Source organism: Entelurus aequoreus, linkage group LG02, assembly GCF_033978785.1.
Source record: "Entelurus aequoreus isolate RoL-2023_Sb linkage group LG02, RoL_Eaeq_v1.1, whole genome shotgun sequence".
Lineage (NCBI taxonomy): Eukaryota > Metazoa > Chordata > Actinopteri > Syngnathiformes > Syngnathidae > Entelurus > Entelurus aequoreus.
In genome coordinates, this window is record NC_084732.1 from 51,229,501 (window position 1) to 51,256,276 (window position 26,776).

General features: G+C 38.8%; 1 protein-coding gene across 5 annotated transcripts in view; it reads left to right on the forward strand.

Moving 5' to 3' along the window:
* Positions 1-26,776, forward strand: part of scube2 (signal peptide, CUB domain, EGF-like 2) — a 55,005-nt gene that overhangs the window by 10,381 nt on the left and 17,848 nt on the right. For 2 of the 5 annotated variants that reach the window (XM_062028775.1, XM_062028783.1), the window contains exons 10-16: positions 784-900; positions 1,089-1,211; positions 1,478-1,594; positions 2,738-2,827; positions 2,941-3,063; positions 8,970-9,137; positions 9,415-9,621. In XM_062028775.1, the coding sequence (XP_061884759.1) occupies positions 784-900; positions 1,089-1,211; positions 1,478-1,594; positions 2,738-2,827; positions 2,941-3,063; positions 8,970-9,137; positions 9,415-9,621 (945 nt within the window). The remainder of the gene's footprint in view (positions 1-783; positions 901-1,088; positions 1,212-1,477; positions 1,595-2,737; positions 2,828-2,940; positions 3,064-8,969; positions 9,138-9,414; positions 9,622-26,776) is intronic. The other 3 variants (XM_062028792.1, XM_062028800.1, XM_062028808.1) reach the window with 3 other exon arrangements.

The window sequence follows — 26,776 nt, forward strand, 5'->3', positions numbered from 1 at the left end:
CAAACAATTTTGTGGAATAGCCTTCATTTCTAAGAACAAGAATAGACTGTCAAGTTTCAGATGAAAGTTCTCTTTTTCTGGCCATTTTGAGCATTTAATTGACCCCACAAATGTGATGCTCCAGAAACTCAATCTGCTCAAAGGAAGGTCAGTTTTGTAGCTTCTGTAACGAGCTAAACTGTTTTCAGATGTGTGAACATGATTGCACAAGGGTTTTCTAATCATCAATTAGCCTTCTGAGCCAATGAGCAAACACATTGTACCATTAGAACACTGGAGTGATAGTTGCTGGAAATGGGCCTCTATACACCTATGTAGATATTGCACCAAAAACCAGACATTTGCAGCTAGAATAGTCATTTACCACATTAGCAATGTATAGAGTGTATTTCTTTAAAGTTAAGACTAGTTTAAAGTTATCTTCATTGAAAAGTACAGTGCTTTTCCTTCAAAAATAAGGACATTTCAATGTGACCCCAAACTTTTAAACGGTAGTGTATATCATGTGTAATGCGTTTTTTAACTGAACCTAAATGTACAGTTTCTCAGTCAAACTTCACTACTTTCCACTCACCTGTAATTACTGTCAAAGCCAATGCTTGCAGCACTTGATAGCTGATGTAGCACACCCTGTATGGCACTCCCATTTGTGGGCAGCATCTGGATCAAATGCACCTGAATGTGTGTGTGTGTGTGTGCATGTGTGTGTGTGTGTGTTTGTTTGTGTGGGGAAATCCCTCCTGATGCCGTGCTATTATCTCATGTGCTTAATTGTGATTACAGATATAGACGAGTGTTTCTTTGAGCGTACGTGTGATCACACATGCGTGAACTCCCCGGGTAGCTTTCAGTGTCTGTGCAACAAAGGCTACACCATGTACGGACTGGCCCACTGCGGAGGTGAGAGAAGATAAAAACGCACATATGTGTGTACACCTGTGCAATGTAATGACCTGCAATTCAAGAGCTTGATCAAACATTCTGCCTTTAAAAAGATATTGAACATTGTCCCTGTCTGAGGGCTGTTAAATATATTTTTAGAAAAGGTGAGCCGTGATTAAAACTTTGTCTTTCATTGTTTTTGTCAGATATAAATGAATGTAGCATGAACAATGGTGGTTGTGAGCATGGTTGTGAGAACACCCAGGGTGGGTTTGAATGCTTCTGCAACCCCGGCTACAAGCTGCACTGGAACAAAAAGGACTGCATTGGTAAGTCTTCTGCATGAACATTTTTTTCCCCAACTGTGAAACCTGTGTGACATTTTGGAACGGGTGTGGGATAAAAACAGGAGATACTTTGAATTCTGTTCTCTTTTCTCTTGTATTCTCACTCACTCAGTTTCTCGTCTGCACTCGTAAAACAATCAGGAGCCCTGCTCTGGTGGCTGGTCAAATATGATGTTCCTCTTTCTCCTTTGCTCCTGTCCAACGTGTTCCTCTTTTTACCGTGGAGTTTTATTGTGGTTTCTATCTAGAGGCAGAGGGTTTGCCAGCTGCGAAACCCACCTATAAGCCTACGCTGAACTGTAGCAAGCAGGAGGGAGGCGACCGCTGCTTCCTGACGTGCCAGTCCCAAGTTCATATCAGCAGCGGTGAGTTGGTTCAAGCGCATCTACCAACACAGTAAAACCTCTCAGGCCAAACTAAACTCATTTCACCATTGGAATAAATGGAAATAGCAATAATCTGTTCCAAGGTCAAACATTTTTTCTTCTCTTAACCTGATATCATGCATGATAGTTGGCTGAACTCCTAAATTGTGTGATCTCAAGCATATTTTTCTGCAAATTTGAGTTAAATTCATATTCTATGACTTCACAGTAATTTGAGGTTTCACTGTAGTTGACTTTTGGCCTATCCTAATCCACTTTTATGTGATTTGACAATTCTCCTCTTGTTTTCTCTGCGTGCCATCTGAGCCGTGGCCAAATCCTCAAACACTTCCTACAGCTTTTGTACATTGAACCAACCATCACACATTAAACCAATCTTCGCTGAGAAATTTACTATTTTAACTTCTCTCTAGTTTGATGTTCAACAACTTACTGTATGGACAAAAGTATTAGAACATGCAGGTGTTAGACCAACAGAAAAAGAAAATGATGCGAGTATTAGTGAATGCTGCTCTAACAATATTTTGTTGTTATTTGCTCTGACAATACAGAATTTAATTGAGAAAATGAGCAGTTTTTCTCTCTTTTTCCAGCTCAAACAGCTTTTACTCGTCTGGGGAGACTTTCCAAAAGATGTAGAAAACCGGGAACAGAATAGCTTTTTCCCAAAATTGCCCAAAAGATGAATAATTAAGATTGAAGTGTTAGTCCAAGTTGTGTTTTACTAATTCATTGATGAAGAGGTGTACCCCAATACCTTTGTACATATAATTGCAGCTATTGTAGTGATTGTGTGCTTGGACATCATGATAAACAATATTACATGTGATCAAGTAAAGACACATTATAATGACATAATACAGTACAGTGTTTTCTTAAACAACAGCCTGTCTTGTCTTGAACATGATTAAAACCTACAAAACAGAAACACAATTAGTCAATCCGCCGTGGGATTTATTGTGCAAATAGTCGTTGCAGAGAGATGTGTCATGTTCCTACATGCCGTTCCTTTGCTTTTGTGGCCCTAACTTTTGTCTGTGGCGGTCGGCGTGTCGTGGCCTCTTGTGTGTGCGTGTGTGTGTGTGTGCGTGTGTGTGTGTGTGTGTGTGTGTGTGTTTTCAGGGACAGAGGATTCCTACATCGTGACCTGTGGAATGCCTCTGCCCTGCTTGGCTGACGCACAAAAGAACAACAGTGGCTCACATTGCTTCGGCAAGTACAAAACAATCTCTGAAGCAGATGGAGATTCTCATCGTTGAGGCGTTTGGATGTTTTCACTGGATGTTTAGGTGAATCCAAATGACAGCATCTCCTTTACTGTGCAGGTTCAGAAACGTCCGGTGTTCCTCGCATTAAGACCACAGCGACGTTCAAGTCGGGCACGACAAAGTGCAACTTAAAAAGAAGCCAGGAGCGACTGAAGGAAGTCTTGAACTCTGCACGCTCAGGTACACAACAAGTGGTGTATTTTGTTTTTGTGATATCAAACAAGTAATTCTTCAAATCAGATATATCACACATATTGAGTTGTGATTATTCTTGATTATTCTCTGTAAATTACTTAATGGCATGATTTAAATTAACTTAAGAAAAAGACCCCAATATTTTGGCGCAATGCAGTTTTACAGTAAAATTGTCACCTTGGAACATTTTTAAAATGTTTTACTTGAATCTAAGTCATTTATTTGCTCAAAACTTGGTAACGGTATATCTAAAGTCCCGTCGGGTTGTTTTATTAGGTGAAATTTGTCAGGGAGCACACAGTCTCCTCACTCATCTTTGCACTGACGTATGCGTTGACCTGATCACTGGTAGTGACACGCGCCGCCTCTCAGGTAACCATCTGCAATTAAAGTAAAGGGATATGTGGGGTCAAAATACAAACCCCGTTTCCATATGAGTTGGGAAATTGTGTTAGATGTAAATATAAACGGAATACAATGATTTGCAAATCATTTTCAACCCATATTCAGTTGAATATGCTACAAAGACAACATATTTGATGTTCAAACTGATAAACATTTTTTTTTTTTTGCAAATAATCATTAACTTTAGAATTTGATGCCAGCAACACATGACAAAGAAGTTGGGAAAGGTGGCAATAAATACTGATAAAGTTGAGGAATGCTCATCAAACACTTATTTGGAACATCCCACAGGTGAACAGGCAAATTGGGAACAGGTGGGTGCCATGATTGGGTATAAAAGTAAATTCCATGAAATGCTCAGTCATTCACAAACAAGGATGGGGCGAGGATCACCACTTTGTCAACAAATGCGTGAGCAAATTGTTGAACAGTTTAAGAAAAACCTTTCTCAACCAGCTATTGCAAGGAATTTAGGGATTTCACCATCTACGGTCCGTAATATCATCAAAGGGTTCAGAGAATCTGGAGAAATCACTGCACGTAAGCAGCTAAGTCAGTGACCTTCGATCCCTCAGGCTGTACTGTATCAACAAGTGACATCAGTGTGTAAAGGATATCACCACATGGGCTCAGGAACACTTCAGAAACCCACTGTCAGTAACTACAGTTGGTCGCTACATCTGTAAGTGCAAGTTAAAACTCTCCTAAGCAAGGCGAAAACCATTTATCAACAACACCCAGAAACGCCGTCGGCTTCGCTGGGCCTGAGCTCATCTAAGATGGACTGATACAAAGTGCAAAAGTGTTCTGTGGTCTGACGAGTCCACATTTCAAATTGTTTTTGGAAACTGTGGACGTCGTGTCCTCTAGACCAAAGAGGAAAATAACCATCCAGATTGTTATAGGCGCAAAGTTGAAAAGCCAACATCTGTGATGGTATGGGGGTGTATTAGTGCCCAAGACATGGGTACTATAATACACCTCATGGTGCAACCTGGACACATCATCAGTGATTCTCCCGGGGTCATAGGGTGTTTCGGGTCTTAATCAAACACCCTCACCCGGGCGACCCAGCCGAGGGTGATCAGTCCCTCGACTTGTGTCCAGGTAGTGTCCCCCCTCCTCAACCAGAGCCAACGTGAAGCCTTTTCAGACGCTTCCAAGATGTTTTTTTATGGCTCTTCTCCTGTGCAGTCCACAAATCCCAAGGAGCCCCAGGACCCGGTGTAAGGACTTGCCTGCAAAACCCCTGCAGCCCACCTCAATAGGCTCGCAGCGGGCCTTCCACCCGTTCCTCCGGCAGTCAGCCACAAGATCTGCGTACTTCGCCCTCTTCCTTTCCTGAGCTTCCTCCATTCTGTCCTCCCAGGGGACAGTTAGCTCAAGGAGTACCACTTGCTTGCTGGTTCCAGACATCAAGACCATGTCTGGCCGGAGTGTCGTAGTTGCGATGATGTCTGGGAATCGCAACTGCCTTCCCAGGTCAACCAAGAGCTGCCAGTCCCTTGCTGTTGTTAGCAGGCCCCCCTGGGTCTTCTTGGAGGGTTGAGGTTTCTCTCCTGCTCGGACAAAGGCAATTGTGCTCTTGGTTGGTTGTTGCCGCTTACTGGTGTTGATGCCCGTGCAGATGGTGTCTGCTATTGCCCGCAGGACCTGGTCGTGGCGCCACCGATACCTGCCATCTCCCAATGCCTTTGAGCAACAGCTGAGGATGTGTTCTAATGATCCTCTTTTCTGACAGAGCTGGCACACAGGTGCGTCTATCAGGCCCCAGGTGAACAGGTTAGCAGGGCTTGGGAGGGCATCATAAACTGACTGGACCAAGAACTTAAACTGGTGTGGCTCCGCTTTCCAGAGTTCGGTCCAGGTGATCTTGCGACCAGCTATGTGCTCCCACTTGGTCCAGGCCCCCTGCTTGCTCATTCCCACCACTCTGCTGAAGCGAGCCTCCTCCACCTCGGCGCAAACCTCCTCTTGGACAAGCTTTCGTCTTTCCTTTCCTCTGGCTCTGCTGTAGTTTGGTTTGGTGTTGCTACCCAGCCCAGCCCGACCAGTAGCTACGGTTCCCACCAGGGTGCTGTGCCGCAGCCTCGCCTCTGCCCGCTCCACTGCATCCTGGGCACGCCACTTCCTTCCTGTTCTGACCTCCACACCTGCTGAAGATACTTTCCCATCAGCAGAATCTCTGTAGAGCAGGACTTCTCTGGCCCAGGAAACCTTGAACTCCTCTGCCAGACTACTGAAAGGAAGGTAACTTACACATCTGTGAAGGCACCATTAATGCTGAAAGGTACATACAGGTTTTGGAGCAACATATGTTGCCATCCAAGCAACGTTACCATGGACGCCCCTGCTTATTTCAGCAAGACAATGCCAAGCCACGTGTTACATCAACGTGGCTTCATAGTAAAAGAGTGCGGGTACTAGACTGGCCTGCCTGTAGTCCAGACCTGTCTCCCATTGAAAATGTGTGGCGCATTATGAAGCCTAAAATACCACAACGGAGACCCCCGGACTGTTGAACAACTTAAGCTGTACATCAAGCAAGAATGGGAAAGAATTCCACCTGAGAAGCTTAAAAAATGTGTCTCCTCAGTTCCCAAACGTTTACTGAGTGTTGTTAAAAGGAAAGGCCATGTAACACAGTGGTGAACATGCCCTTTCCCAACTACTTTGGCACGTGTTGCACCCATGAAATTCTAAGTTAATTATTATTTGCAAAAAAAAATAAAGTTTATGAGTTTGAACATCAAATATCTTGTCTTTGTAGTGCATTCAATTGAATATGGGTTGAAAAGGATTTGCAAATCATTGTATTCCATTTATATTTACATCTAACACAATTTCCCAACTCATATGGAAACGGGGTTTGTAAATTGCGTGATTAATATGCTTTTATACAGTACATAATAAATGTGATGGATTATTGTGATTAATTGCATGCGTTAACTCTGACAGCCATAATTTACTTTGAACATGCTTGACAGTAAGGGACGTCACATGTTTATATTTGCACAATTCAGCATGTCTGAAAAAAAGGCTGAAGAAACAGAGTTAATTTATTCCTACCCCTTCTCCACATCTTAGCGATTACTGATAGCCTACTCACCTCCTATGTCATTCATGAACCAGGTCAACACTTTTCTAAGTGGGAAAGAAATGGATTAAAATGAGTAATGTAAAGTTTATAGAGTTTGTAGATATCCTGTTGACTACCAAATATTAAGAAAATAAATATGTAAATAAGGAGTAAAGTCTGACAGACATGTTGTGTAGTAATAAATAACAAATAAATAAGTGCAAGGTATATGAAAAACAATACCTTAAATACAGTTGTCCTCATTTATTGTGGTTAATTGGTTCCGGACATTTCCACAAAGTAGGAATCATTTATTATAAATCGATTATGTTCATACCTATAGCATAAAAAACAGTTGACTACCTTCTAAATATGTTTTTCAACATTATGAGACCCCCGTAGACAAGAAATAACACTCTTTAGTTACCTTTACACTCTTTTAATCCATCATAGTACTGCAGTGGCCACGATACTGAACTTCACATTCTGATAGGTTTGGGCTCTTCTAATGGCCAATATTACTGTAGCATTGACATTTTTAGTTCTTTTAGCCATTTATATTGTTGAAATTGCTTAATTTCAGGCACACATGTTAAAGACCATGCTTTAAAAACATCTGAGATGTGGTGAACCTGCAATATTTGAAGCATTATGTAGCGAGGGACGACTGTAATAGAATCATTGATAATAATAATGCGTTTCATATATTTTCAAAATGATATTTATTTGTTATGTTATTAGGGATAGGTTGATTGGCAGCACTAAATTGGCCCTAGTGTGTGAATGTGAGTGTGAATGTTGTCTGTCTATCTGTGTTGGCCCTGCGATGAGGTGGCGACTTGTCCAGGGTGTACCCCGCCTTCCGCCCGATTGTAGCTGAGATAGGCTCCAGCGCCCCCCGCGACCCCGGATGGAATAAGCGGTAGAAAATGGATGGATGGATGGATGGATGTTATGTTATTTATTTCATTCATATATATTATGCACTCAAAGGTGCTTAATGTTATGTTGACATACTATAGTCATTCCTGTGCTATTGTTTTTTCCTCTTCAATTTCATTGAGTATTGTTCCATCATTTTATAAAATAGTTAATTTGTAATGCTTGTTGATAGTTCTGTAGTGCTCTTCATTGAATTCAATATACATCGAAATGTATTTTAACGGGCGGTCACACTAAACTTAATTTTTTAATGTATTTTCTGATTGTATGATAATACAATACTAAGTGGTGCTCGAAAACATCGATTCACATCCAAATCGAAAATGTTATATATTCCGATCCTAAATCGATTTATAATTTTTAAGAGTAGATTCATATTTTTTGCAATTTTTTGTTTCAGAATACATTTTTGAATGCAGAAACATTAAACAAGTATTATTGATACTGTTGATTTTATTAATGCTTGGTATTCTTCTTTTTTAGTATTGTATTTGTATGTCTCAATTAAATTGCTTTGTAAATTTTGATCAGAAGTATTGTAAAGCTAGGATAGGATTGGAGTTGGGGTCGCTACATTTTTTAAAAATGAGACTGATTAACATTCTGTGATTTTTGCGGAGAAAATATATTTAAAAAATGTAAAGACGCTTTTTAGGCCAACCCTGCGCATATACGGTAAGTTGTATGTCAGCAGCTAAGAGGAGCTTTTGTAACCTGTTTTGAAAGGGTTTTATTATAATTTATATACCGAATAATACATTTCAAAAATTGTGTTGAAACGATAATCAATTTTGAATCAAATCGAAATCAAATCGTGAAGTGCCCAAAGATTTTCACCTCTATGCAATACGTGGTATATACTCTATACTGCATATGTCTTAGAATATATAAAATGTTTGCCGGTTTTTATGAACTGTGAGTTTGAAAGCAAACTAATGATGACCTAACACTACAGTACAACATACTGTATAATAAAAGTAACGCTATAAAAAGAAAATATGTACTCCAATAGTTCATATATGGACAAATATAGAGCGTGTATTAAAAAAACAATTCTTCATATAAAACTAGGTTACATCCTTTGTAAGGCACCATCTCAAGAAGATTAAGCAGACATAGCCGCTTCAAAACAAACCCAAAACCAGATGCGAATGTGAAAGAAAAGAGTGGCTCAAATGATGTGGTTTGCTTGGAGTGTCTCAGCGCATCGCTTTGTCTGCCAGTCACGGGCATGAATGGAATTAGCAAAAGCCTTCTTTATGGTCCACTATGAGTGCAGCCGTAAATCAAATGAACTATGAATAATTTGCTTCTTGTGAAAGTCTTCTGTGCGGTGCTAAATCTAGCACAGTCTTACGACATAATGGCAGCTATGACATCCCATTTTATCTCAATTTCCAGCTCGTTGAGTAGGTCACTCAATGATTGATTGCCTCGCAATTGATGATGTTCCAAATATCCACAGGCAGCAGGTTTTTCTTCACGGAGAACGTCCAGTTCAGCTACGTGAGCCTGCGCTGCACCTCATCGGCGCAGCGAGGGCGCAGCCGCCACGGCAGGAAAGCGGCCGACGAAGACGGCTCATCCATCACGGCCGAGTTTGAGCTGGATGTGAACCTAGAGGAGGTAACAGGTTGGTCTCTGCCTGCCTGCCTGCAGTCTCTGCTTCTTCAGCTCCTCTTTTTTTGCTGTTGTCTGTCACAACCCCAAACTGTTAAAGTATCTCCTGTTTTGACTGTGCTGTGATGGTGTTGGGCGCCGGGTTTCAATGTTTCATGGTCTTAAGAGTGTTTGTCTACATGCACGTCTATCTTTACAAGGCATGAGTGCACATTTATTTCTCCACACACAAAGGTGACATCTTTCCTCCCCTTCCTGGAGACAGTTGTGGTATCTAGTTCTTCTCTCAGCAGAGAGCTGCGACCTGAACTGTGTGCGTCGTCGCTCCGAGAAGAGGCTGAGGAAGACCATCCGCACGCTGAGGAAGTCCATCAACCGGGAACAGTTCCACCTCCACTTTGCAGGCTCCGACTATGAGCTGGCAAAGAATCTTGCTCAGCCTGCAGAAACGCCAGGACGCTGCGCAGCAGGACAGGTGCTGGCGGGCAGGAGGTGTGGTGAGTTTCTTTTTCTTTTTTTTTTGGTTTTATCAGTTTTTCTATCAAGTTAAATGAAGATAACTCTCGGGGGACCAGGCATCCTTTTTCCACAGACCAGTTAGGAGTTTAAAATATTTGGGTATTCCTTAACTCACTTTCGTAATCTTCCAACTCTTTAGTCCCTTTCTTGTTTTTCTTGCAATGTAAGCACTTGACACACTCAACAGTAGAGTCCACAAATCAATGGACGCTTCTGACATTGCTGTTGTCATGACCCACAAGCTTTTGTCAAAGATGGTGGACGATCAGCAATCACTCGCTCAAATTTCAGACAAAATGTGCATACATTTTCTTCCTGATGCTGGAAATCTGTAACAGCGATCACTTAGGAGAGGGATAAACTACTTTACCAAAGTAGTTTGGAAGGCAGAAATTTTGATGTGCGTGTTGATGTGAAGTGCAGAACAATTTGCCACTATACAGACTAAGACGACACATTCAATTTTCCTAGGAAAAGATAAAAGATTCCTGATGCTATCATTGTTAATAACTCTAATCACACTAATTGATGGCCACATTAAAGGACAGAAGTTACGTAAAAACATTTGACCTCTTTGCCATTCATTAAAAAAACAAACACACATTTCTTCAGTAGGCCTGTAGCTACATACATACAGTGCTTCTGGAAAGTATTCACAGCACTTCACTTATTCCACAATTTTCTGTTACAGCCTTTTTCCAAAATGGAATACATTAATTTTTTACCTCAAAAATACCCCAAATAAACAATGTGAGTACGTTTTTTTTTCTTTCTTTTTTTTCAGAAATGTTTGCAAATGTATTTTAAAAAAAAAAATCACATGTACATATATATTCACAGCCTTTGCCATGATTCTCAAAAAAGAGCTCAGGGATATCCTGTTTCAACTGATCATCCTTGAGATGCTTAATTCACAGCTTAATTGGAGTGCACTTGTGGCAAATTTAGTTGGTTGGACATGATTTGGAAATGCACACACCTGTCTATATACAGTATAAGTGCCCACACTTAACAGTGCATGGTAGAGCACAAACCAAGAATGAAGTTGAAGGAATTGTCTGTTGACCTCTGAGAAAGGTCTCAAAGCACAAATCTGGGAAAAGGTGCAGACAAATATCTGCTGTCTTGAAGGTCCGATGAACACAGTGGCCTCCATCATCTGTAAATGGAAGACGTGTGGAACCTTGTGGCACTAGTCAGGGAGGTGACTAAGAACCCGATAGAGCATATTTCTGTGGAGAAAGGAGAACCTTACAGAAAGACAACCATCTCTGCAGCAATCCACCAAACAAGCCTGTATGGCATAGTGGCCATTGCTTTATAAAAGTTTGCCAAAATGCACCTGAAAGACTCTCAGATCATTAGAAACAAAATGATCTGGTCTGATGAGACAAAGATTTAATTATTTGGTGTGAATGCAAGGCGTCGTGTTTGGAGGAAACCAGGCACTGCTCATCACCAGGCCAATACCATCCCTACAGTGAAGCATGGTGGTGGCAGCATCATGCTGTGCGGATGTTTTTCAGCAGCAGGAACTGGGAGACTATTCAGGATAGAGGGAAAGATGAATGCAGCGATGTACAGAGACATCCTGGATGAAAACCTGCTCCAAAGCACTCTTGAACTCAGACTGAAGCGACGGTTCATCTTTTAGCAGAACAATAACCCTAAGCACACAGTCACGATATCAAAGGAATGGCTTCAGGGTAACTAAGTGAATGTCCATGAGTGGCCCAGCCAGAGCCTAGAATTGAGTCCCATTGAACATCTCTGGATAGATCTGAAAATGACTGTGCACCGACGCTTCCCATCCAACCTGATGTAGCTTGAGACGTGCTGCAAAGAGTAATGGGCGAAACTGCCCAAAGATAGGTGTGCCAAACTTGTAGCATCTTATTCAAAAAGACTTGAGGCTGTAATTGCTGTCAAAGGTGCATCAACAAAATATTGAGCAAAGGCTGTAAATACTTATGCACATTAGATTTATTAGTTTTTATTGGTAATACTTTTCAAAAAGCTCTAAAACAGCATTTTCACATCGTTATGGGGTATTGTGTGTAGAATTTTGAGGACAAAATTTAATCAACTCCATTTTGGAAGTCTGTAAATTAACAAAATGTAGAAAAAGTTAAGCGCTGTGTCCACTTTCCGGATGCACTGTAGGCCTACGTGTCAATGTCAAAGCACACAACTACAGTAGTACATTATGCTACCTCTTTTTGTTTCACATTCATGAGAAAGTGATATGTTTCTTCATTAGGTGTACGTGTAGTCAACAATCAAAACAACTACTATATCATCCATCCATCCATCCATTTTCTACCGCTTGTCCCTTTTGGGGTCGCGGAGGGTGCTGGAGGCTATCTCAGCTGCATTCGGGCGGAACAGCCTGGACAAGTCGCCACCTCATCACAGGGCCAACACAGATAGACAGACAACATTCACACTCACATTCACACACAAGGGTCAATTTAGTGTTACCAATCAACCTATCCCCAGGTGCATGTCTTTGGAGGTGGGAGGAAGCCTGAGTACCCTTAGGGAACCCATACAGTCACGAGGAGAACATGCAAACTTCACACAGAAAGATCCCGAGCCCAGGATCAAACCCAGTACCTTCGTATTGTGAGGCCATCGTGCTGCCCACTACTAGATCAGTGATTCTCAATTATATTCTGTTACAACCCCGTGACTATAATAGGTATAATTTTTTCCAAGTTATAAGTACACCTCCGCATAATACTGAATCGTCATTAACATTCAAGAAAACAAAAAGGGAAAAAGAAAGAAATATAGATCAACTTACAACAAAGAATAGCTTTATTAACATTTTTTTAGTCTGTCACAGAAAAGAAGTGCATTAATTTGCCGGAAATTTAAAAAATCCTCATTTAAATTTTTTTGACCGATTTAAACCATTTGATACTGAAAAATACAACTAAATAAACTCAATAAGTAATAATACATTAAAATTTATCGGCAACATTAACTCAAAAGCACAATGTATAAAAAAACCAAGTTGTGCTGTTTTGTTTTTGTTTTTATCAAAATGAAGAAGTCAAGATTAATGGCTACAATGAGCACATTTTGTAGTCAACAGCTTTTCAAAGTTGGGTTTGAAGCATGATACTAATAAATGTTCCCCGGGGCCTAACCCGCTATTTGAGAAGAACTGTAAATTTTACTGGGGCGGTATAGCTCGGTTGGCAGAGTGGCCGTGCCAGCAACTTGAGGGTTCCAGGTTCGATCCCCGCTTCCGCCATCCTGGTCACTGCCGTTGTGTCCTTGGGCAAGACACTTTACCCACCTGCTCACAGTGCCACCCACACTGGTTTAAATGTAACTTAGATATTGGGTTTCACGATGTAAAGCGCTTTGAGTCACTAGAGAAAAAGCGCTGTATAAATATAATTCACTTCACTTCACTTCACTTTCTTGTAAACAGCAAGATAAATTGTCGAATGCTTTGTATTTATGGATGTAATGCTTTAACTATTTCCATCCATCCATCCATTTTCTACCGCTTGTCAATCTCGGGGTAGCAGGGCTGCTGGAGCCTATCCCAGCTGCATTCGGGCGGAAGGCGGGGTACACCCTGGACAAGTCGGCCCTAACTATTTCAAGAAAGTTAATTTTGCATTCAATTACTAATTTAACCTATAAACTGTTGATCTTCTTCACATTTAGGTAAAATGTGGTCTCCCACAAGCTTTGATGTATCAAAGAGATTTCTCGTAGTTCTTCAGTTATGGAAATGAGGAGTTGTGCTCCTTCCAATCTCTCCGGATGTCATATTTCCGCATTACAAGTGCCCCATGAACACCTAAGAACTGAATATAGGACAATCCTACTGATTTTTAGAATTCCCCGCAATCTGATTGGTTGGAATACTCAATATGTTTGACAAGCAATGTTTGATATTTGCTATCACAAATACACACTTTCATCATGATCAATAACATATTACACCTGTTAGTACCACAACCTGAAATGACCTACACATAAGAAAATCATCAGAGCAACTGAAATAATGAAGAAAAAATATATCTGTTGCTGCTTTGATTCAAACATCTCCAAGGTACCAGCAAAAACAGATAATACACCTGCACATACTCGAGCTGATTAAGGACTAGTGCACTGTTACGTGCAGAGAAGAAGAAGAAAAGCAAAATAAACACACTTAAGCATGAACTCACAGCCGTGCAGCATGTGCAAACTTGAAAAGTGTTGACACATAGAATTGCATTCAAAATGATTCAACCCCCAACTGTAATTTGTTTTTGCTCATTTACTTAACCTTGCTGTAGTATGCAATAAACCAGCAAAACAAGAACAATCCAACAGCTCAACACAACTAAATATTACAAATGGTTCAAAGACATGCACCTGAGCATAGACTGATTGGCAACACTAAATAAGCCCTAGTGTGTGAATGTGAGTGTGAATGTTCTCTGTCTATCTGTGTTGGCCCTGTGGTGAAGTGGCGACTTGTACAAGACTCCAACAGCTCTGCAACTCCTAAAGGGACACGCGGTAGAAAATGGATGGATGGATGGTTACTACCCTGTAAATTTGGTTTATAAATACAATGGGGGTTTAATAATTTGGTGTGAACTTGAATACAATGCTGATATGATGGCAATGACATTCCATTCCAGATGAAAGTAGCAATTTTCCTCTGATAAAGGTATCTACTGTACAAGCATTTTTTGGAACAATTCAACAAACCCTTCAAAGTTATCGCTATCTCAGAAACATGGATGGATGCTAAAAAAGGAATGGATTTTGAACTAAATGATATCAACATAATCAAAAAAGTTAAAGTTAAAGTACCAATGATTGTCACACACACACTAGGTGTGGTGAAATGTGTCCTCTACATTTGACCCATCCCCTTGTTCCACCCCCTGGGAGGTGAGGGGAGCAGTGAGCAGCAGCGGCATACTTGCCAACCCTCCCGAATTATCCGGGAGACTCCCGAATTTCAGTGCCTCTCCCGAAAATCTCCCGGGACAACCATTCTCCCGAATTTCTCCCGATTTCCAGCCGGACTTAAGGCACGCCCCCTCCAGGTCCGTGCAGACCTGAGTGAGGACAGCCCAAAATGTAAAGCCATAGGATCACACAAGTTCCGTAAATAATCCAAATTAGGAGTACAGCATCATTGTTTTCACAGCTTTTTGGTTGTTAGAGGTAGAGAGTGCTTTAATGTAGAGTTCTAAATCTTTTTTAAAGGCACAAAAAACAGGTCGGGTATTGAGAAACTTACATTTATGAATATAAAACTTAGCCAATAGTATAATGAGGTTGCTAAAGTAAAATTCATTTTCAAATTTTTTTCATATAGTGTAAATCCAAATATCACATCTTCAAAACAAAGCACAAATTTGTCATGGGCAAGTGTGGGAGTCGGTTCTGAAGCATGAAGTAAAGAGACGTAACGTCATCGCCTCGCCTGGTTATTGACTCCAACCCAGAATATTACACTGCCCATACCTACGCTCCTTCAAAGGCTGTGCTACTGGCTGCAAAGCATTGCACTTTCAAATACAACAATGAGTAGAGAGGAGTGTTATGTGTGTATATGTGTAAATAAATGAACACTGAAATTCAAGTATTTATTTTATTTATATATATATATATATATATATATATATATATATATATATATATATATATATATATATATATATATATATATATATATATATATATATATATATATATGCATTTATATATATATATATATATATATATATATATATATATATATATATATATATATATATATATATATATATATATATATATATATATAATAAAATACATATATATATATATATGCATTATATATATATATATATATATATATATATATATATATATATATATATATATATATATATATATATATATATGTAGCTAGAATTCACTGAAAGTCATGTATTTGTTTTATTTTATAAGAAATACTTGAATTTCTGTGAATTCTAGCTATAAATATACTCCTCCCCCCTTAACCCCGCCCCTTAAGCCCGCCCACCCCGACCCCACCCACCTCAAAACCCCCCCCAAAAAATCTCCCGAATTTGGAGGTCTCAAGGTAGGCAAGTATGAGCAGTGGTGGCTGCGTCCGGGAATCAAGAAGAACGGAGGGGGATTAGCTCTGTACGTGATGAAGAACCTAAACTACAAAGTGGTAAAAAATATGTCACTAGCTATTGATAATATGTTAGAATGTATAACCATTGAAATATGTCATGTAAAAAGCAAAAACGTACTGATCAGTTGTATTTATAGATGCATCTATCCATCCATTTTCTACCGCTTGTCCCGTTCGGGGTCGCGGGGGTGCTGGAGCCTATCACCGAAGTCAAACATTGATACATTTGAGAACTGGGTTAAGGCAACTTTTACTGAAATCAGTCAAAAAATAACCTTCTTATGTGGAGACTTCAACATTGACCTCTTGAACCCTAACAAACAAAAGCCCATAGATGACTTTGACACAATGGAGCCTGAGTTTATATCTTAAAATCACAAGGCCAAGCAGAATCTCAGGACACAGCGCCACACTTATTGATAATATTTTTACTAATGATTTTGGGACAAGCGGTAGAAAATGGATGGATGGATGGATTTTGATAACAATACCACAAGTGGCCTGCTAATATCCGACCTCAGCGATCATCTGCCAGTTTTAATAATCTACGCAGGAAACTACAAGGAGAGGTACATTGATGACAAAAATACTTTTTGAATAATATGTACAGAACAAAGTATGACAGCTTTCAAAAATGATCTGAAAAATCAAAGTTGGGACAATGTCTACAGTGAAAATGATGTAGATGAGGCATATGGTATTTTTTTTACTACCTTCAAGATGATGACAAACACAGTCCATTGAAACAACTTAGTAAGAGGCAAAATAAAAATAATCAACCATGGATGACAATAGGACTGAAAAATGCTTGCAAAAAGAAGAATGAATTATATAGAATATGTATAACCCAAAGATCTGCAGAAGCAGAAAACAAGTACAAAACGTATAAGAACAAGCTAACTGGCAAACTACAAACACAGAGGAAATAATATTACAATCAATTATTGGACCAGAACAAAATCAATATGAGAGCAACATTTAGGGCATCCTAAATAGCATTATTAAAAATGGTGCTAAAAATTCTTATCCTAAATACTTTGTAGCTAATGACAATGACAATATAAATGAAGTAGTTGAAAGCTTCAATAAGTACTTTGTGAATATTGGACCAAATCTGGAGGAAAAGATTCCTTATCCCGAATCAGTAGAGGACTTGAATGACACCATAGATAGAAACCCCAACTCTATGTTCCTAGGAGTGACAAAAGAGGAGATAATCAAAATTGTGAAAAAGGGTAAATCCAAGACCTCAACTGATTGCAATGAAATTGATATGGAAACAATAAAAAAGGTTATTGAAGGGATATCAGAACTTTTAACATATCAGCAACCTATCATTTCAAACAGGCAAATTCTCAGATAAAATGAAAATAGCAAACGTCGTACCGATGTATAAGACTGGTGACAAACACCAGTTTACAAACTACAGACCTGTTTCTCTAGTTCCACAATTTTCTAAAATTATTGAAAAACGGTTTAACAACAGATTTTACAAATTCATTAAAAAATCGAAACACTCACATGCAGACAACCAATACGGATACAGAGCCAACATCTCAACATCAATGACATTAGTCGAAATAACGGAAGAGATCACAAATGCAATAGATAGTAAAAAATGTGCTGCTGCATTGTTTATGGATTTAACAAAAGCACTTCCATCCATCCATTTTCTACCGCTTATTCCCTTCGGAGTCGCGGGGGGCGCTGGAGCCTATCTCAGCTACAATCGGGCGGAAGGCGGGGTACACCCTGGACAAGTCGCCACCTCATCACAGGGCCAACACAGATAGACAGACAACATCCACACTCACATTCACACACTAGGGCCAATTTAGTGTTGCCAATCAACCTATCCCCAGGTGCATGTCTTTGGAGGTGGGAGGAAGCCGGAGTACCCGGAGGGAACCCACGCAGTCACGGGGAGAACATGCAAACTCCACACAGAAAGATCCCAAGCCCGGGATTGAACCCAAGACTACTCAGGACCTTCGTATTGTGAGGCAGATGCACTAACCCCTCTTCCACCGTGCTGCCCACAAAAGCACTTGACACAATCAATCATAAAATCTTAATAAACAAATTAGAAAGGTATGGAATCATAGGGTTGTTCTTGAACTAGGTTAGAAGCTACTTAACCAACAGGAAGCAATACGTGAAGATAGGCAAACATACGTCTACAGAGCTGAAAATATTTTGTGGTGTACCTCAGGGATCAATACTTGGACCAAAATTGTTCAATCTTTATATAAACAACATTTGTAAAGTTACAAAGGAATTAAAGTTAGTATTATTTGCAGATGATACAACTGTATTTTGTTCAGGAGAGAACACAGAAAAGCTATTACAAATAACAGAAGAAATTAACAAATTAAAAAGATGTTTAACAAAAACAGATTATCTTTGAATCTCAGTAAGACTAAAATAATGTTATTTGGTAACAGTAGAAGGGAAAGTCAAACACAAATACAAATAGACAGAGTAGATATTGAAAGGGTAAAAGAAAACAAATTTTTGCGTGTAATAATAGACGATAAAATGAACTGGAAATCTCATGTAAAGAATGTACAACATAAAAAAAGATGTTCTAGACCAAAAATTACTCCATATTCTCTACTGCTCACTAGTGTTACCATATCTGAGTTATTGTGTAGAAATATGGGGAAATAACTACAAATGTGCGTTTCATTCACTATTGGTGTTATAAAAAAGATCAATTAGAATAATACATAATGTTGGATATAGAGAACATACAAACCCTTTATTTATTGAATCACAATTATTGAAATTCAACGATTTGGTGCATTTGCAAACATCTAAAATGATGTACAAAGCAAACTATAACCTGCTAACCAAGAATATACAACAAATTTTCTCAACAAAAGAGGAGAAATATAACCTTAGAGGAAAATCTAATATAAAACATTTATATGCTCGTACAACACTTAGAACCTTTAGTATATTGGTATGTGGAATTAAATTATGGAATGGATTAACCAAATAAATCAAACAAAGCATCAATATGATCCAGTTTAAGAGACTGTTCAAACAAGTGTTCACAAAGTACACAGAACAATAATTATGATGAACATCTTCAACCATTTTTTACATTTATTTTAGTTGTTGTTTTGTTTTCTGTTTTTTTTAGTGTTTTTTTTTAGATTAAGATTATTTATGTATTTAATATTTGTTTACTTACTATGGTATATTATTTATTTATTTATTCACTGTTCTGTTACAAGAAAATGGGATAACATTGCTATGGTATGAAAAGGGGTAGGATTAAATAAACTCAGCTTCTTCCTACTCCTTTTCGGACATGCAGTAATGAAACAACTGGAAATATGTAATGCATTACATTGTATCGTATGCATGTTCAAAATCAACTGAAACTGAACTGAACTGAACTGTCTGCAAATATAAAATTACATATAAACATCATGCATTTTCTACCACCTTCACTTAAATAAGTGGCAACTCAGCTGTGCAGTTGAGTAAATAAACTATTGGGTGAAATACTGTCATTAAAATGATGCTCAATTAGTGACCATTATGCTTTGTGGTAAGAAAAGTGGTTCCAGTTTGGACACATTATTATACAAATATTATTGCTGGTCATATTGCAGCATTCCTATTGATATTATAGAGACGGGCTATTAGACTAAATTGGTTGTGGGTGTTGGGACCCAGCCTTCTCCCTACAATATTATTATTTTGTATATATTTTCAATGTACGGCTGTGCTATAGCTTTGTACTTTACCTCTAAAACATAATCATGAATACATTCATTGTCACAAATAAGAACTTATCAAACTACCTACATTACTCTATGTAATTTATAAAAACAACACTTTTGTGTTTTTAGCAATCTGCTGCAAAAATGTTTTGTTACACCTAGGTTTGAACTACATTTGCAGACTGATCGCTGTCAGTTAAAAAGCCCAGCTGTAAACTGACATCACTTTTCTGTCCATGTTCTTCCTCTTCCACTTCTCAACACATTGATACTTCCCCACAATAAATCCTTTCTACAAGAGGTTTCTTTCAGTTTACACGGAGAGCTGGTGATATATTTTTACAAGGCTGTCATTTTTGGTGTTGTTATATGCAGTGGTACCTCGGTTTTTTGTTACAGTAGTAATCCATTCCAAAAGGTCAGACAAAGACCAAATCCTTAGAAAACCAAATCAATTTTTCCCATAAGAAATAACGTAAATACAAGAAATCTGTCCCAGACACCCTAAATTATTAACACAAAACACTTTTTTTTTTAGATAAGCTATAATTTTACATTCAGAATCATGAAATACAGCAAATACAGACCAATTACGGCCTTAATTGGTTTTGTGACAGAGCGATCAACTGAAAACCCTTGAAATTATTTTAAATCAATTTAATTGATGCTTTGTTCCTCTCCAAAATGGCATAATTTTAACAAGTAACATGCTTTTTGGTAATAAAAACTAACTTTTAAATAAGAATTATACAATGTAATGTACTTCTAACAACTGTAGTGGGTTTTTTAAATACAGTTGAACCTCGATTTACGAACTGTGAGCTACGAACTTAATTGGTTCTTGAACATGGTTCGCCAACCGAAACTTTCGAATTGTGAAACAGATTTCCCCATAAGTAAAAATGTAAACATGAATAATTGGTTCTAGCAAAAGTCCCTATTTTATATTAAAAATGCACACTTTGAAGACACTAGAAAGTGTATGTATACTGTATATGCATGAAAATACCATACCAAACGGTTAATGGCTCAACAATCTCTTTTTAATCCAAACACAACAATAACAACAGCCGGCTTAACTGTCAATGCGTCCACACACACACACACACACACACACACACACACACACACACACGCTCTCACACACAAACACACACACACACACACACACACACACACACACACACACACACACACACACACACACACACACACAAAAGTCCCTTTGGTGCACTTTAAAATGTTACCAAACATGTTGCTACAATAAAAAACAAAAAAGGTAAATTATTTTACTTTGTGTCCTTGAATATTTGTGGCATTTGTTGAACGGTCTAGGAGTGGTTAGCAAGCATAGCATCACCCCCCACCCCCCACCCCCCCACCCCATTCTCCTTCACTGTAATAAAGGTCCCCTCTGGCATATTTTTCTCCAAAAGTCTGGTCTCATCACAATTAAAAAGATAGGTATAAAGAAAGTCCAAATTTTAGTAAAGGTTTGGACACTTTGAACACAGAATAAAGCATTATACAATACTGTATATTAAACAAATACAACAAGGAAGTGATGCATCAACTTTCTATTTAATAATAAAGCCAAATCAACAACGAGCTGATGCGCGCATACTCTGTCACTAGCCCTGTGGTGCACTCAGAATTTGAAATCACAAAACTCCTTAACTTTAACTGCCAGGTCGCTACAATAATTAGGAATATAAAAATAAAATCAACATTACCTTGTTGCGTAATCTTCTTTGTGTTCAGCCAAAAAAAGGGAGAAGGGGAGGAGGGAGACAGTGTCGATATTGCTGTGGATACTTCCCGAGTGTTTCAAACCTCACAATGCTTGTCCATTGCTGTAAAAGGACTAAAAACAATTAACAAGCACACAAACTATTAATTAGCACAGTAGCTAACAACAGCACTGCTCTGCCGACTGGTCCATGTTCTGCAGACACACAATGGGTGGATAAAATGTGCGTACACAAAGACAAGGTTCATACAACAAAGCATATTTCTATTTGGTCTGTGGCTTGTAAATGAAAACGTTTGTATATCCTTTTTTTCTGCTTTTGCTAAAGCCTCCCTGCATATTGCTGAGGGTGCTATTCCCGCAAGTCTATGTAGGCTGTTGATTGGTGTTGGGCGCAGGAATCCTGTGATGATCCTGCATGCTTCGTTCAGCTCTGCGTCTACTTTGTGTGCATGGGAGGTTGGGCACCACACAGGTGCGCAGTACTCTGCTGTAGAATAACTGCGGTAGTCCTGATTGTTTGTGGGTTTGCTCCCACGTTTCGAGTTTGCCAGGTTTTTTAGAATAGTGTTTCTTGTACAGACTTTTTTTTTTAAGGTTTTGATATGTTATATGCTATTTGGTAACAGCAGAAGAGAAAGTCAAACACAAATACAAATAGATGGAGTAGAAATTGAAAGAGTAAATTAAACTAAATTTCTAGGTATAATGATTGATGATCAATTGAACTGGAAATCTCATGTAAAAAATATACAACATAAAGTAGCGAGAAACACATCAATAATGAATAAAGCAAAACATGTTCTAGACCAAAAATCACTTCATATTCTCTACTGCTCACTAGTGTTACCATATCTGAGCTACTGTGTAGAAATATGGGGAAATAACTACAAAAGTACACTTCATTCACTAACGGTGTTACAAAAAAGATCAGTTGGAATAATACATAATGTTGGATATAGAGAACATACAAACCCTTTATTTATTGAATCAAAAATACTGAAATTCCATGACATAGTGAATTCGCAAACAGCTAAAATTATGCACAAAGCAAACTATAACCTGCTACCCAAGAATATACAACAATTCTTCTCAAAAAAAGAGGAGAAATATAATCTTAGAGAAAAACGTAATTTAAAACATTTGTATGCACGTACAACACTTAAGACCTTCAGTGTATCAGTATGTGGAATTAAATTATGGAATGGATTAAGCAAAGCAATCAAACAATGTACTAATATGATCCACTTCAAGAATCTCTTCAAACTTAAAGTGTTTACAAAGTACAAAGAAGAAGAACCATGACAAACATTCTCAATTTATTTCATCCATCCATTCATTCATTCTTAAAGTAATCATATGAAATATGACTTACTTCACCAATTATTATTATTAAATTATTACAATTATTTATTTATTTATTTTATTGTGATTACTTTCGGAGTTTATTGTGAATAAATTGTGAACAGGAAGTGAACAAAAAGTTTTAGCAACTGTTATGTAAAGAAAAGGGGTAGGATTAAATAAGCTCTGCTTCTTCCTACTCCTTTTCGAACATGTTGAAAAGAGAAACTGGAAATTGTGATGTATCATGTTGTATGCTTGCATGTTCGAAATAAACTCAAACTCAAACTCAATGTTCGTTATAGGTGAGGGCCCTGTCTATGTATGTGGTACAGAGGAGGGAGATTATGCGGTAGCTCTTGGGGTTTGTCGGGTCTTTATTGGGTTTTAGATGAGTAATTGCCCTTGTTCTTTGCCAGTCTTTGGGGGTGTTTGAGGTTGTCAGACAGTTGTGGTAAAAAGCTTGCAACCGTCTGAGAGCTTTTGATCCAAGATACTTTAGGAATTTATTTGGAATTCCATCTATTCCAGCTGCTTTGTTTGATTTTAGTTGTTTAATTTATTTTTTTATTTTAGTAAGTGTGAAAGGTTCCAGTTGAGTTCTGTTGTCTTGTTATAGTCTTTGGTGAAGTTTTTTCCTCATATATGTTGTCTTTCTGGTGCGGTTCGTAGGAGGTTTGCCATTGAGAATCAATCGATGGGCTATTTGTTTGGGTGTGACTGCTGAGATGTGTTGTGGGGGCTGATTCATTGAATTAAATTTTGATATGGTTTTCCATGCAGCTTTGTCATATTTGTGTTCTCGATGCATTCTTGCCATCTTGCGCGTTTTTCTTTGTTGAGGAGGCTGAGAAGCGAGTTGCCAAGGTCAATTGTGTCCTGATTGAAGGGATCTTCATTGTATAATCTGCTGCATTCTTCTTACATTGCACTTGTTTCATGAGTTAATCCGGGTATATATTTTTTACGGCGTCATTTCGGAATGTGTCTTTTAGCAGCCTTCTATAGTAATTTAGTTAATACATTGTAGTCGTTAAAGGCCTACTGAAATCCACTACTACCAACCACGCAGTCTGATAGTTTATATATCAATGATGAAATCTTAACATTGCAACACATGCCAATACGGCCGGGGTTAACTTATAAAGTGCAATTTTAAATTTCCCGCCACACTTCCGGTTGAAAATGTCTATGTATGATGACGTATGCGCGTACGGAAGTATTCGGACCCATTGAATCCAATACAAAACGCTCTGTTTTCATCCCAAAATTCCACAGTATTCTGAACATCTGTGTTGGTGAATCTTTTGCAATTTGTTTAATGAACAATGGAGACTGCAAAGAAGAAAGCTTTAGGTGCGATCGGTGTATTAGCGGCGGACTACAGCTGAGATGGATAGCAGACACGCTACCGTGAGTACAGCTTTGGCTTCCAAACATTTGATCGCTTGCCCGTACGTGTGTGTCGCTATGTGCATGTCACGTACGTAACTTTGGGGAAATATATGTTTCTTGCCGGCTCTGATGGCGGCCGGGGTGTCGTCGAAAGCTACAACGCCCGCCGCCGCCGCCGTCCCGTAGCTAAGTTAGCTTCAATGGCGTCGTTAGCAACAGCATTGTTAAGCTTCGCCAAGCTGGAAATTATTAACCGTGTATTTACATGTCCATGGTTTAATAGTATTGTTGATCTTCTGTCTATCCTTCCAGTCAGGGGTTTATTTATTTTGTTTCTATCTGCATTTGAGCCCGATGCTATCACGTTAGCTCAGTAGCTAAAGAGCTTTGCCGATGTATTGTCATGGAGATAAAAGTAACTGTGAATGTCCATTTCGCGTTCTCAACTCTCATTTTCAAGAGGATATAGTATCCGAGGTAGTTTAAAATACAAATCCGTGATCCACAATAGAAAAAGGAGAAAGTGTGGAATCCAATGAACCCTTGTACCTAAGTTACGGTCAGAGCGAAAAAAGATACGTCCTGCACTGCACTGTAGTCCTTCACTCTCACTTTCCTCATCCACGAATCTTTCATCCTCGCTCAAATTAATGGGGTAATCGTCACTTTCTCGGTCCGAATCTCTATGACACATAGAATGGATCTGCTATCCCCATTTAAATAAAAAAAAAATAATTTCAGTAGGCCTTTAACTCCAGTTAGTTTGCTGGTTATTGTGTTCTCCATTTCATTGGTAAATTTATGCCAATTTGCTTTCTGTAAATTAAATCTTGGTAGGTCTTTAGTAGTCATTGGTTTCAGCGCTGGTTGAGATTCTACTAGGATAGGTCTGTGTTGGGATTTTGGGATGTGATCTAGTACTGTCCTTTTGAAAAGGTTTGATTTTGCTGATAATGTAAACACCAAGTCTGGATTGTAGCCTCTTATTATTATTATTATTATTAGCCTTTATTTAACCAGGTAAAATCCTCTTTTCCACCTTCCATTCAAGGAGGATGGTTTGCTCTTGGAGTCATAGAAGAATGTTAAGTCACTCGCTGAGGCCCAGAGAATGAATTCCTCTCCACTTCGATCTTCTTGTTTGTACCCCCAGAGTGAACTGTAGCTGTTAAAATCTCCCAGGACTAGTGTGGTTTTTGGTGTTACATCAGAATTTTGTGGCCATTTGAACTGTTTATTTGGAGGTTTGTATGCAGAGATTATATCAAGATGTGATGTCTCTATCTTCAGAAGTTCCATGTTTCCAAGGGGCAAGACCTCCATTTTGACAAGTGCTTTGTCTCTCACGAAGATAGAGCTTCCATGTGTCTGGCTAGGAATGTCCACTGTATGGTGCATTCCAGGGGTTGCAGGTGGGCAAGGGTCTTGGTGGGTTTCTTGCAGGCAAATTATGTCCACTTCTAGCTGAGCTAGGATGCTTGCTTTCTCCTTTCAGAAGCCTTCTATGTTGAAGGTCACTATCGTGAGGTCTTTCTTTGCATTAATTTTAATGCCGTTGCAATCGAGGCCGAGGGTTTGTCCTTTTACCACTTGGATCTTTATTCTAGATGTTGGTTGTCTGGTTCGTAATGTTGGAATTGGTCTCCTTTTCGGATTCCATGGCCACGAGGAGGACGTTTCCAACTTGGCCCCCGCACAGCATTAGTCCTTGTTTTGAAAGACAGAGATACTGGGTTTTGAATCCCGATCAAAGTTTATACATTTATGTTTTAATGATGTTTTAAATAGTTATTTTGCACCAAAAAAATACATGATCGAACGATGTAATTTGCATGAATTCATTTTAGTACAAAACAGGCATCAAATTAAATGTAGGTTTGATTAAAACATTATAATAACCATTACACATAAATACAGAAGTGTGAAAGAAATGTGTAATAAGGGTCTCAAAATAAAATACTGCTTCGGGCCCCAGTTTAACCTCGAGCAGCCCTGTATTAGCTAATGCTAGTGAGTAAGACCGAATGTTTTTGATTGATTGATTGATTGAGACTTTTATTAGTAGGTTGCACAGTGAAGTACATATTCCGTACAATTGACCACTAAATGGTAACACCCGAATAAGTTTTTCAACTTGTTTAAGTCGGGGTCCACTTAAATTGATTCATGATACAGATATATACTATCATATATACTATCATCATAATACAGTCATCACACAAGATAATCACATTGAATTATTTACATTATTTACAATCAGGGGTGTGGAGGGGGCGGGGGGGTAGGATATGGACAGCAAGTAGTGGACATAGAGAGAGAGAGAGAGGGAGAGAGGGAGAGGGAGAGAGAGAGAGAGAGAGAGAGAGAGAGAGAGAGAGAGAGAGAGAGAGAGAGAGAGAGAGATCAGAATGGCATAAGAAAAAGTATCTGCATTTGATTGTTTACATTTGATTATTAGCAATCCGGGGAGGGTGTTAGTTTAGGGTTGTAGCTGCCTGGAGGTGAACTTTTATTGCGGTTTTGAAGGAGGATAGAGATGCCCTTTCTTTTATACCTGTTGGGAGCGCATTCCACATTGATGTGGCATAGAAAGAGAATGAGTTAAGACCTTTGTTAGTTCGGAATCTGGGTTTAACGTGGTTAGTGGAGCTCCCCCTGGTGTTGTGGTTATGGCGGTCATTTACGTTAAGGAAGTAGTTTGACATGTACTTCGGTATCAGGGAGGTGTAGTGGATTTTATAGACTAG